At 37.4% G+C, this 14,132-nt stretch overlaps 1 protein-coding gene across 3 annotated transcripts in view; it reads left to right on the top strand.

Annotated features, from left to right (window-relative positions):
• astn1 (astrotactin 1) overlaps nucleotides 1-14,132 on the top strand; it is a 281,101-nt gene that overhangs the window by 208,215 nt on the left and 58,754 nt on the right. For all 3 annotated transcript variants that reach the window (XM_029250461.1, XM_029250460.1, XM_029250459.1), the window contains one exon: nucleotides 1,225-1,413. In XM_029250461.1, coding sequence (XP_029106294.1) covers nucleotides 1,225-1,413 — 189 coding nt within the window. The remainder of the gene's footprint in view (nucleotides 1-1,224; nucleotides 1,414-14,132) is intronic.

Here is a 14,132-nt window from a genome sequence, read left to right as displayed (position 1 = left end):
TCAGCTGGTAATTGGACTGATTTGTTTCTCTCCAGTGTTTGTAATTGTGATTTGATAAACACACAATTTAGAAATGGTGAGATCACAGCCTACTGAAGAAAAAAGTGAAAATAAATAAAATAAAAAATAAGTTTCCAATTTGTTTAATTCTATAAACGTGTGTGATTTTTTACAAAAAAAAAAAAAAAAAAAAAAAGGCTCAAGAAATATGAATGCCCATTTCTAGTTTTTGTTTAACAAAAGCACATGAACAGAAGAATAAAAACATCCCTCGAGGGACAAATTGGATTAATTTAGTCCACACTGCAAAATTCACTTTGCTTCTTTCTCACTTCTCTTTCAGCATATCAGAGTCAATTTATGATTCAATTTATCTGAATGAGGTTACCTTAAAATACTCATGCAAATATGTACGCAGTTGAGTGGGGTGCTATGGCTATCTTCTCACCATATAATCAAGAAAGTTTTCCTGTTTGACCTTACAGTGCCAAGGCACTAATTTTATGGCCTGCAGAAAGTTCACCCTTATTCACCCTTATATGCTTCCAAAATTGGACCAATCTATGAATTTACAGGAGTTAATCAATGAGAATAACTAATTACTAGTTTGTAACTGGGGTGGCACAGTGGCGCAGCATGTAGTTCTGGTGCCACAGAACCCGTGGATTCGAATCCTCCTTTGTCTGTGAGGCATTTTCATTTTAATGTTCTCCACATGTTCATGTGGGTTTCCTCCAGTTTCTTCTCACAGTCAAAACACATGTGTTTCCAGCAAACTGGTGACTCTAAAGCATTTGGTATCCGTGTGATCCTGTCCTGTCCAAGGGCTGTCCAGCTTCGCAATGTGTGTTTCTGGGATAAGCTCCAAACCACCATGACACCGATTTGAACAAGTGGTTAATGGTGATTGATGGATAGGAGGATGGATGGATGGATGGATGGATGGATGGATGGGTGCATGGATGGATGGATGGAGGAGGCTCATAATTGTTCTGCATCAGTGTCCAGACTACTGTGTTGTCAATGTTGAAACTGACACATTGCTGCTTTAAAGGCTTGTTATGTGCTCATTCGTGTAAATCATGTGCTTCTTTTTTTACTCTGCAGGTACTCCCTGTGTCTTTCTGCATTTTACTGAGACAGTAAAATGCAAGGTAAACTTTGATGGGCCTATAAAAGTGCTGTAGTCTTCTGGTTAACACATTTAATCCCTCACCCTGTCAGCCTTCAGCTCAGCCATCCACTCCTTGGACGGAGCCACTCTGCGGAGTGACTTTGTGGCCATCCTCAAGGAGTTCGGCAACCACTTCATTCAGGAGGCTGTTTACGGCTTTGAGGAGTCCTGCACCATCTGGTACCCCAACAAGCAAGTCCAGAGACAGTTATGGTTGGAATACCAGGACATCAGCAAAGGTAAAGACACTCTTTTCTTCTGATGTTATTCATTTACCACGCAAACAATAACTGGTGAGTTCGTAATCTTCCCGTCTGCCAAAATCTTGTCTTAGTCAAATCGAATATTACGTGGAAAGAAAAGACAAATATGCTTGTCTGAACCCTGTAATTTTACAGAATGATTTGCAGCGGAAATGACAAGAAAAATATATGTTGAAAAAAATGTTTGATTGCCTTAAATCTGCCACTGTACTTATTAAGTATTTGGCCCATTTCACACTCTCAGACAGAGTTTTCCTTCTCTGCTTTCTTGCTTTCTCTGATTACTGCAGTTCGTGTACTTATTAATATATGGAAGATTTTTCATGGATGTTTGAGTTACAGTTTTTTTTAAAGACATTGTTATACATCTCCGTCAAAACAGTGTGCAGCAAACAATTCAGTTTCTTATTTAAATGTTAATTAACTACTACAGATTTGACATTCATAATCATATTGTACTGGATTGATACCAAGTTATTATGGATTAATAATGATTAATCATTGCTTAATTTCCAACATGACAGCTTTTTTTTTAACATAGGCCTAGGTAACAGCTGTGCAACAAACTGACTTCCACAAATATTGCACTGTCAGTGGAGTCTGATGACTGCTTAAAATGCTGGCTATTTTAAATGTGGGTGTGGCATATTGGCATTTGAGAATTAATTTTAACATTGAATTATGATCCGCTCAACAGCAGAACAGCACCTAGGTAGAGGCTGGATGTTGACACTGCACATTAGATGGGAAGGTCCCAACCCATATATTCAAAAATTGTCTTTTTTAGATACTTGATAAGAGGGGACTTGGGATCCTGGGGAAAAAAATGCCAAAGGCAGTGAAAGTATACAAGTATACAAGTATACAATCTGGAAGAACTTTCAATTTTTTTTTTTTCTATTTTTCTGATAAATACATTTTAGTATGTCATAACAAGCCAATCTGCATTGTAGTTAATTTTTACTTTAAATTAAGTAGTTCAGCTTTAACAATGTCTGTCTTCCAGTGCCTTGAAACCATATAGCTGGTACAAGGTAGATAATCTTGGGTGCGGAAAGCACACTCAACTGTCCGTTGACAAGTCTCCTAATTTTGAAAATGTAGTATACTATTGTTAAGTCAAACAATGCCATGGGCACAAACTAGGTGATTGTGTCTCTCCTGTACCCAAATATTTAATTTCAGCCTGTTTTAGTGCCCTACATGGAAGACTTTTAAATAATGAATTAAAGGAGAAATGCATTCACAGCAGTTTTGGGAAACTGAAATATGAGAAATTGATGGATGATGTATTAGTTTTCCCAAACTGGGTTTTATAACATTCATACGTAAAAATGAAGAAAAAAAATAAAGTAACATTAAATAAATAAATAAATAAATAAATAAGGGGCATCATGGTGGTAAAAGAAATTCAGTTCAGGTGGATTGGTAGCACTAAATTGCCCTTAGTGTGTGAATAGGTGAGTGAGCGTGTGCACATGTGGCTGCACTGCAGTGGACTGGTATACTGTCCAGGGTGTATCCCCCTCAGTCTTTCTTCCAGTTCTTCCAGGGAAGGGTTTCAATATTAGGCTGAAAGTGTGAGTATAAGCCCAAAAAGTATAAACTGTTTACCTGCTGCAGACTTTAATACAAACCACGAAAGGTGGAACATTTGATACGGTCCCATTTGAAATAATACATTTCTTGGGAACAAAAAAATGATATCCACTTTCTGTTCTTTTTGATTGATTGTTTCTAAGCCATTCATGCTGTATAGGAACATTAATCACGAATGAGAAATAGAAAGTCGATCCCATTTTATTTAATTTTTTCTTGACTCTACATTCCCAAATGATCACACTAGTACTTTGCAATTATTTGCAGATGCTGTCTGTGAAAAGAGGTAACTTTATTTACTTCGAATTTATGAATTTAGTGGACACTTTTCTCCCCCCAAAACAAACAAACAAACAAACAAACAAATAAAAAAGGAGCTTAGAGTAATAAAAATTGCATGTTATAACAGGCAAGAGGCTCTAGATGCAGACAAACGATTCTTGGAGCTTAGTTTGCCTGCCCAGCAGTGCTTTTTTTCCTGTGTACATAAAATGAGTCCCTTCCTGTAGAATTTAGTCTGATTGGAAATATAGATTTGATCAAGATCCATGAGTGAGGCATATTTATGTAGCTGTTAGGAGACCATGAGAGAAACATGTCTGAAAGGGATGTGTTTCGACACCTTTCTGATTCTGATGTTGAGATGGATTCAACAGTTCTGAGGAAAAGACGCAACTCATCCCAGGACATCAGTGGTAAACCAAGAACTTACAGCCTTTCAGTTTTTGACCTCTTGAGCATGGGGCCACCAAGTGACCCCAGCACCCTTGCTGAAGGTTAGGGAGCAATCAGGTCTTGTAGATATCAGGGTGCTGATGCTTTGATAGTCTTGTAGGCTGTAACTAAAGTTTTGATATGAGCAGCTACAGGAAGCCAGTGGAGAGAGATGAGGAGGGAGATACATGGAGACCCTTTGGCAGATCAAACACAACTTATACAACAGCATTTTGTATCTGCTGGAGAGATTTGATGGCAGAAGCTGGAGGACAAGATAGGCTGGAGTTGCAATACGTCAGAAGGGTTCTGGGAAGAGAGTGGCGTATGGTACTGGTGGATCCTGCTGATGTGCAGGAGCTATATACAGCATCTAGTCATGGTTGCAATATGTGCAGAGAAGCAGAGGCTTCAGTCAATTTATACTCCCAGTCTTTTTATTAGATAACATAATTAGTAAAGGAATTCATAAAAAAATGAATTTTGCTTATTTTTTTCATACTGAGGGGTATTGATTTATAAAGTATAAAGTTATTCCCTGATTTTCAGCAACCAGTAATGTTTTTTTCTTTTTTTTTTTTAGTTTTCAGATGGTTGTATAAAACTGCTGTGATTATCATTCACATTTTTTTTTAATAGTTGCTGCCATGCAAAATATTTGTAGATTGATTCATGTTGACCTCAGGCTATATTTATGTAAATATTTGTCCTTTAAAAAAAAAAATCTCCCAGATAAGTAATGCATCAAATACCTAGTAGAACTGAAATCCCACTGCTGATCAGCCAAGGTCATAACCTTGTAATGCCATTTACTTTGAGACAAAAAAAATGTTAGCATCCTGTAGATGAAGTTGCATAGACCATAGCTTTCATAACTCTCCACTGATTTTGAAGGCTGATTTTTGACAGTTCTAAAAGGACTATGTCATCTGGTGTCAAATATCCAATATTATGATTGTTACTAAAATATTAAGTATTATTGCAGTGTCAATGAGCGAGACATCATTTTCTTATTGAAATATTGAAAAATATTGGCCATATGTTCATTTATTTCTTCTTCTTCTTCTTCTTCTTCTTCTTCTTATTATTATTATTATTATTATTATTATTACTATTGAAACTCAGACAAAGCTGTAATCCATCTTTGTTCTGCTGCTGTTTGCACGTCCAAAGGAAGGAGGATGAGTAATGACCCCTTTTTGCCCAGTGCCACAGTTCACTGACTTGACTACCACTTTTCCCTTCAATCTAATGGAGTACTTTACCTCCTTCCCTAGGAAGCTCACCACACACTTTACCTCCAGGTGACCACTGCTGACTGATGCCTACAAACAAGCAGGTTCTCTGCCCCTTCAAATCTCCACTACTCTTCATTTGCAGTCTTTAGACAGTGTTTCGAAACATCACATTAGTCATTAGTACAGTTTTGTTTCCCAAGAATACCGAAATCATTTCTGTCATAGTGCATCTGTTCAAAGAGCTTGGATGGCCTGCTGTACATGTATAAATAGAATCATGTTTATGCATTCATTCTGAGTTGAACTGTGCAACACATGGACTGTGTGAAATCATAGGGTACTTGAACTTCTGGACATGGAAAATATTTTCAATTTTCTGCTGGTAGTACTGGAATACTCAGGAATTTTTAATCTTGTGAAAAATTTCCATTATCAAAATTATTCTTAAACGGTATTTTATGAGTCTGGATGCTTTCACATATATTTAGCTTTTTCTATGCTGAATTTTTTTTTTATTCAGAAGCTTGTTTATTTTTTGTTTCATTAGTTTTCTCAGTTATTTATTAATTTAGCTAGCACTTTTATCCAAAGCCATTTACGGTGCTAAATTACTTACAGGTGATTTATCCATTTCTGCAGCTGGGTTTTTTTTTTACTGGAGCAATTCAAGTTCAAGAGTACTCAGTGGGTGGGATTTGAACTTGGCTCCTTCCTGTGCAAGGCAACAACACTAATCACTATGCTACTTTCACTAATACATCTTTTCATTTTTAGTAAGTTAGGGTCCTCTTAGTTGTTGAGCATTTTGATTGCTTGGAATTTAATCTGCAGCGTCCGTGCCATGAGCAATTTTGATGCACAGTTGGAAAGATCCATGATATTTAAAAAAGAAAAAAAAAAAAAGAAAAAAGAAAAACTTGGATTCATTTTTCCTCTTGTCCATTCCTGATTATCGTCTGCAATAGGCATGAAGTCTGTCTGTGAGAGAGGTTGGTTACCTCTGTCATTTCCTATTAAGTCTCCACTTCTTGCATTTAGTGCATGAGGCGCTTTTCCAATAAGTGCAATGTCATCTCATTCAAAACTATGCACTTAGGTCATTTATTAGGAGAGACGGTGCAAGGGCCTCAGGAATGAAAGTGCTTATTTATTACTTTTCAACACAAACTTAAAACACTTTGACATCTGTTTGACAGTATGTTTGGGGGGCTGTGTGCTGAATTAACGGAATTAAAGACAAAATGAAAAGTTTTAAAAAAATATGAGTCACAGTAAATGTGACAGTGTACCATACTACCATTATTAGTTACTTCAGAGAAAGCTGTAAGCTAAATGAGCTGATAAGTTTGTGTTCTTTTCACCAAAAATGTCATTTGTCCACCAATCTATATTTTAATTTATAACAGTTATTGTTACTATACTTATATTGTGTATGTATTTGCTGAATATTTTTTTAGAAACAATAAACTATGCACTAAATTAATGGCAGATAAATGAATGAAACCTTGCAGAAGTTCTAATATGCAATTGTATCTGGTGTTAATATATTAATAATTGTTATTTTCCCAGCTCCACAGAAAGGTGTTACAGTGCAAAGCAGTTTAGATATTTATACAGTTAATGTGATGGCAGTACTCTGATTTTTCTCACTGTATTTATTTTGAACATGAACTAAACTGTGAAATACTCTATCAAATGTGTTGCATACATTTTTTCTGAGATGACATTGTTCGCCGTCTTTCACTCCCACTGGAAACACTCTGGATGTTCTGCACTGTTTGTAATTTGTAGTAATTGTGTTTCATATACATAAAACAGATGAAACAACTTATAAATTGGACTCTTACACATTTTTCTCTGTCTATTCAGTTACACTTTGCTGCTAAGAGCTGATTATGTCATTATGAACTGCATTATCAGTTATGCAGTATGTCATACTTTGTTCCAGAATGTGTGTCCTGCAGTTGTTGCAGCAAGAGAAAAAGAACCTTTCCTCTTTACCCTTCGAACCTTTTACATTTCTCCTTCCTCATCAGAAGCAAAAGCTTACACACCATTATAAGAAAAGTCACCCATTGTGAAATCCATTAATATAATATGGCCAGCTGAGCACCCCCAAGAAAGGCAAGAGAGGGATAACCAGAAAAGTATCAAAAGATGTAAATAACATAAAACAAGAACAAAAAAGGAAAAAAAAATGTAAGTCCACTGCTTTAGGGGCTGCACATAAGCATACTTTTCCTGTTTTTTTTTTTTTTTTTTTTTTTTCTCAGAGTCCTCCATTTCATTGCAGTCAAGCCCACTCCACTTGGCTTTTATTTTCAAACCATTTTGTTTGCCAAAAAAGTGCCAGCTGGGCTGCATTGGCGTGAGGCGTAAAATGTGTAGAAGTAGAAGTACAACTGAATTCTGTCTTATGCAAGTGAGTCATTCCTTTCCAGCATGACATACCTGGGACCACAGCTTATTTTCTAAAACATAGTTCTTCAGCATTGTTGTACTTTGTTTTTAGAATATTTTGAGCCAAACAGCAGTTGTTCTTTTGTAAGCCGGTTAGACGTTTAGAAATGCGTGCATTAAGAACCTCTGACCCAAATCCCACTAATTACAAGAGCCTGTGTTCAGTTACATTAAAGCACAACATTTAACTTCAGTTTTCAATTTAGACACGTGTGAAAACTGTTGGCATATATAATAATAATAATAATAATAATAATAATAATAATAATAATAATAAGAAGAATGATAATATATAACTTTTGGCATATGTAATAAAAGCCATACTGTTTCGTACATTCAGCAAATCAAAATACAACATTTTAACAAAGAAAAAAGAATGTCTGTTTTTTTCATGAAACTTTCAAGATGAAACCGCAAATACTCTCTAATTGATAAAATAGTAACGGTAACACAGGTCACAGAGCCCTTTCACAAAAGTATAATATGTGTTCTAGCCAAGGCTGCATCTATTTAAGCAAACACCCTTTCATGAATAATGAACTGCACACACTGCTGAAAAGCTTTAAAATATGTGCATCTATGAAGAAATGCTTACTGGTTAACATGAAACATGACTAATTTATTTAGCCTATGTTATCATTATGACAAGAATAATGAAAATTTTGTTTTGCTCTGAAAATAGTGTAAATGTGACATTGTTACCGAAACAAGACTCTTACATTATTCACATAGCCAGCAAGTGTGTTAATATTTTGGGAAGAGGGCATGTGCACAGCCTTTTGACAATAAAGCCAAAAGCTGACACCCTCTACATGGAGAAGTGTGATGCAGGAATACTCAAGGAGTCTTTAGCAATGCATTCCGCATTCTTTAATCCCTTTTTGAGACGAGTGAAATATCATTTGTATTGTGTTAATTCTAATGTTAAATATAAACTGAGAAAAATTTAATTTCTGATTCATTTTTATACCTGACAACTATTATGACTGACAATGGAACAGTTAAAAATTATTTATAACCAAAATTAGCAGCTAAGAATGCGAGCCCAGAAGGCACTAATGTTTCTGGCACACGTTGGTGGTGTCACTATTGTAGCTAACTCGATGAATCTGAGCTCACTGATTATCATTGGATATTACGGAAGCTTTTTTTCTTTCAACGTTTTCTGCGCAGATAATACAAATCAAGAAGCAGCAGTCAGAGGCCCAGTTAATGTTTTAGTTTTTCAGTTTAATGATGTTGCAGTTTTATTGTTTTGTTTTGGTGGACTGTTGTCTGTCCTTCGTCTGCAGAATTCCCTTGTATAACAACCTCCCGCTTAAAAGCAAATGTGATTTGTAACCGAAAATGCGTATATGCATTGGGTGAGTGGTTAATGATAAAGGATGGGTTCTGTTGTTATTTTATTGTAATTTTTAAATGCTGACATTTATTGTAAATTGGCCTTAGATGAAGCGCTTCTGTCTTAGGGACACATCCATTTTTCACATGTAAATTAACGGTAATAAAGAGTTCTTTTAAGTAGAATTTACATTATGAGCACATCTTCAGGAAGGAATTACACTCGTTGAAAGAGGGAAACCTGTATTCAATTAAAAAGATAAACAACCATATTTTATGTTAGGAATATATGTTTTCCTGTCTCTGGGTGTGTCTATCTGTGTGCGTTACATTATACAACTCTAACAAGGATAAATACAGCTTCAACTTTGAATAACAACAACAGCAACAACAATAATAATAATAATAATAATAATAATAATAATATGTTTAGAAGAGGAAAGAAACTGCTAGTATAAGCGTTGGTAATTTTCCATAACCTTGCCCAGTCGGAAAGTAGAGGCATCTGTTTGCACGGAAACAGATGGCAGGACTCTGCTTTAGACCGTGTTTAATGTTCAGCAATAACTGAAGTTTCTCACTCGGACCATTAAGATAAGGTTAAAAGGAATAGGCACAATATTCCGTGGATGATGGTTGGAACGAAATATAATTTCATTATTGGAGTGTATTGGCACTTTGTCTTGAAGCAACATAAGTAAGATCGACAATAGGGAACACTGAACTGGTAATTAAAGAAGCTCCTGAAATGACACATCAAAAACCTCACTGTCATGCTGTGCTTTTTAAAAATATTTCTGCATGTTTACATTTCCAGAGTTGAAAGATTGTTAAGTGTCCAGTGCAGAGCAGGGCTCCTTTGTACATGCGCCAGGGCGGTGACCGCGTGGCCCATTTCTGCGGCTCGGGGGGCAGTTCCCTCCTCAGCTGGCTGAGCGCGGCGGTGATGATGAAGTTCTGCACAGAAGGCGGGTCAGACAGCTGCTGCCTCAGAGGAAAGCTTGCACTCTATTTTGAAATCTCCCCACAGGCTCATCAGAAATAATGAGTCTCCTGTCGTACCACCATTTGCAGCGCTGGCAAAAGCTGTAACTCTGCCCGCAACGGAACGGTCAATAGCATGGGCCCTTGGTTTGTCAGGGTGTCACATCTCAGAGTTTAATAGCCCTCTTTTACCTTTCCTTAAAATGGTAATTCCACCTTGCACCACCTTTACACCAAACACGCACACAAGCAAGCGCACTTTTTATATAGTATGATGGCTAAATTGCAGGCTCTCCATGTCAGCAGAACTCGGTCTATGTCCGTCAAATTGCCCAAATGATGTGGACTATGCCTGCGGTATCTGAAGGATGGCCTATAAATATGAGCTTGAGTCAGCATGTTCAGTCCACCCCCCTGTAAGAAGTCCTCCTGCCTTTTATGCATCAGTCGTATTCACAAAACTTCTGCAGAAGCTGAGCTCCAAAGCGAATCCCAAGAGAGATGGGAAAACAAAGGGAAAAGTTAACTCCTGAATTCCCCCGGAACATTCACACTAATTACTCGGCCCCATCGATCTAATAAGCAACCTCAGTCGGCCCATCCTCGCTCCTACTTTCTGAGGAAGTCTCTGCCTTTCATTAATATTAACGTTCTGCTCCAGATAGGAAGTGCAAAAACCCTAGCCCTGAATAATCGTGTGTTTCACGAATGCAAGTGGGTGTTTCATTAGAGGAATCAAAATATCAAGCTTCTGGCTGAACAGAGTGATTTTGACATGTTGAATTTCCCTGTTGTTCCGGGCGTCCTGACGGGTGCAGAGAACTTGGACTTGGGGGACTTGAACGCAAGATTTGCTTCTTGTCAAGAAGTAATTAAGAGTAATGCTAGGCACCGCTCGTCCTTCAGTTGAAGGGCGACGCCTCCCAGAAAAGTGGATTTCTGAGTAAACATGGGTGAGTAAAGAAAACATTTGTGTGTGCATGGCTTCCCAGAGATTTGGGGTGCATACGTTTACCGCGTTTCTTCAAGCCTCTTTTCACAGCCTCTTCCAGCTAAACTGTCCTCATTGGAAATTGAGGAAAGTACCGTTTTAACACAGGAAAACATAGCAATCAGGCTGACAGTCCACACACGTTTTTAGTGATGATGGTCTCAGTGCAAAGTGTGCACTGGGGACGATGTTTCCACAGCTCTTGATTATCAAGAACAAAATTACCTAGTCTACATTTCCAGAGCTAATGAAGCAAGCGAAAATACCCATCTTCTTTAATTATGAATTTTTTCTCCAAGTGCTTTGCAGAAAATGGTTTAGAGGTACTACTTATCATTTTGGGTATGTTAACTCTGGTTCTCATTGTCATTCTTTTCCCTTTTTCGTAATCATGCAATGAGTATGGGGAGAAATAGATGCTATGCAAAGAAAAAAAGGAAAGTCGCTAAGCAATTACCCCTTTCTGTGTTGTTTTATACAGTATGGATTAAGGCACGGTTGGTTTATTGAGGCTTAAACTCAAAATGAATGGCTATGCAGAAGTGAAACAAAATATCACCTTCTCTTTTATGATGCTTTGTATTATGGGCACACGTCCTTTATTTGTTCATCTATAAGGACAATATTTGATGGAAGAGTGACACAGGTGTGACTTTTTTAGTGGCTTTCTTCTCTTCTTTCAAAATATTTCCTAGTCAGATGGGATATTTTAGAAGTTTTTTTTTATTTTTATTTTTTTAAAAATCCATTAGAAAATTGTATGAAGTCACAGCATTGTAATCTGCTTTTTGCCTGAGCCCAATTTAATTACCCATCAAGGACCCTCGTGTAGTTTTTTCACTTTTTAATGAAAATTTATGAAAATGTGTTTTGCATAATATGATGATCCTATTGTTGAACATAAATGAAATACCATACAACGCGGATATTGTCAAATCCTTGCAAATACTGAAGGAAGAAGAAAATCAAAGATAAGGAAAGCCAAAGGACTTTGAATGAGCAAGACCATTTGATTATAAAGATCCGCATAAATTATTCATTTCTTTGGTTATTGAGGTATAAATAGCAGCTGTAGAATTATTAAACTTTTGTAAAAGACTGTAGTCTGTAATAGCATCTTTTGAGCCCCTTTTCGGCTGCATAATGCATCCTAGTCAAGATATGTTTAAAGCCTATGAAATTAACCTTCTAAAATTAAACTTTGCCACATTCAGACATGAAGATAATTAGTCTCTGCATCTGATTATTTAGATAACAGTGTTGCATTAACATTTCTACACAAAGGGCATCTTACAATTTTAACAAAAAATGTTGTAGTTATTAGATTCCCAAGATTACATAAAGGTGGTCATTTATGGTGTAAATACACAGCTTTTAAGAGCCATTAGAAGCTTATGCGTCAACTCTCTTTTTTTGCTGTCCCTGTTAAAACCATTAGAATATAATTTCACACCATTCTTGATCCACTTAGCACAGTATAATTGATTTTGCTACCATGGCAATCAGTGCTTGTGGTGTCACACCGGGGCGAGGATCATGTCAGTTAAGCAACGTGTTTGTGACACGCTGTTATTTTTTAACTTGAAGTTATAACTTTCAGAAAAGCATCACTTCTGACTGAGATCCCTTTCATTCATGCTATATGGAACTGTGCTGGAATGCAGGTACAGAGCTGAGGAGACGTAAATAAAAGAATGAAACTTTAATGAGGCGATCCGAATTTCGTCGTGTAGTAATGGAAATGCCTTGTTAAGGGGCCCAGCAAGAGCACGCCTCACTGGCGCGGAGAGCCCTAGAGCCGCAGTCTGCCGTGTGTATGCCAGAGCAAATAAAGAGGGATGCCAGCGATGCCGCCAGCTTTTCATCAGGACCAGTTCAGCTCCGGTGGTCTTACAGCAGAGAACCGCAGCCTCTGATTGGCTGGCACTAATCTGTGAGTTGTGGGTGTGGCTTAATCTGTGCTGGAAATCTTTCCCTCATTCGCTGCTTGAATGCAGGCGAAAAATGTTAATGCTAATATGATATTTTGAATACTAATATTTGCTCACAATTAAAAATTAAAAGTTTTTTTACAAGGTTGTATATGCATCAAGGACATCTAATTTACTAGGCGCTTCAAGTGTTTCAACTTTGAGGCAGTAGGTTTGTGCCCATTAAGTATTACCTTTTTTAGCAGAAGTTACGGTTTTTACATAATAGGTTTAATTAGGCATATGTAATTGTGCTCCAGTGCCATTATTCCATTTAGGATTTGTTTATGTGAGCATTTTATAATGCATGGCATGATGAATACCATATAAGCTTCTTAGATTAAAATTCGACCCCTATTAAAATTGCTATCATTTGCATATTGAAAAAATGTTGCAAATTAATTCTTATTGACTATGCAGGATATACACCAGTGTGTTTGTTGCTTTTTAATGGTCTGGAATCAAATGAACCATGGTTGTTTTGGAAACTCAGGTCATTGCTGGGACATTGAGACTAAATCCATTCAGCCATATCATTCACCGACATGAAAAATCTTTCCAGGAGGATTGCAGCGAATTACGTCTAGCTGGATGCATCATCAATAAGCGTCACAATTTAAGATTTAGAAATGCGAAACTACTGTGAATTGAGATACCAGAAATTAAGATAAATTTTATGGTCTGGCTTGACAGCTTCATCCGCAGCATGCTGGGGCTGTTGTGATAAGCATTTTAAATCGATGATGATGCATGTGTTAAATTCATTTAAAGGGGACAAATACATTGGAGTAGCCAAAATAATCTAGAAGTGTAAAAATAGTCACTGTAAAACCATAGCACTGAAGTTAGCTCTCTTCGGTGCTTTTGAAAATATCTTCCGTGTCTCCAACATTTCCATAGTGTGTGGGAGGGGTATTATTGGCATTATTGTCTTATTCCACAAATATCGTGTGAGATTTGAAAGTGCAAGTTTGCACAGTGACACAGTGGTGAGCGCTTGGCTGTGGGTTTCAACATTAGCTTGAATTCAACTTGGTCTGGTTACATGTTCTCCTTGTGGTCGGGTGGATTTAGCCTAGGTGCTCTGGTTTCTTCTCACAGTCCGGAAATGTGTTGTAGGTGATTGGTGGCTGTGTGTGTGTGTGTGAAAGAGAGACAGAGATTGCCGTATGATGGACTGGTATCCTTTCCAGGGGTTACCCTGTCTCACACTCTATGCTTCTTGGCTAGGCTTCGGATTGCCAGGACCCTGTAGTGGACAAGTGGTTTTTGAACCTAGGCCCTGAAAGCATCTGAAATCAAGCTCTCCTCTGTTGGGATGACTCAACTGTGAGGACAAGCTCATTCAGGAGGACCTGGGTGGAGACCTGCTTTGGCATTAACAAGCCCATATGCGAC

This window comes from Scleropages formosus, chromosome 3, assembly GCF_900964775.1.
Source record: "Scleropages formosus chromosome 3, fSclFor1.1, whole genome shotgun sequence".
In the NCBI taxonomy this organism is placed as follows: Eukaryota; Metazoa; Chordata; class Actinopteri; order Osteoglossiformes; family Osteoglossidae; genus Scleropages; species Scleropages formosus.
This window is presented reverse-complemented; position numbering and strand designations above follow the sequence as displayed.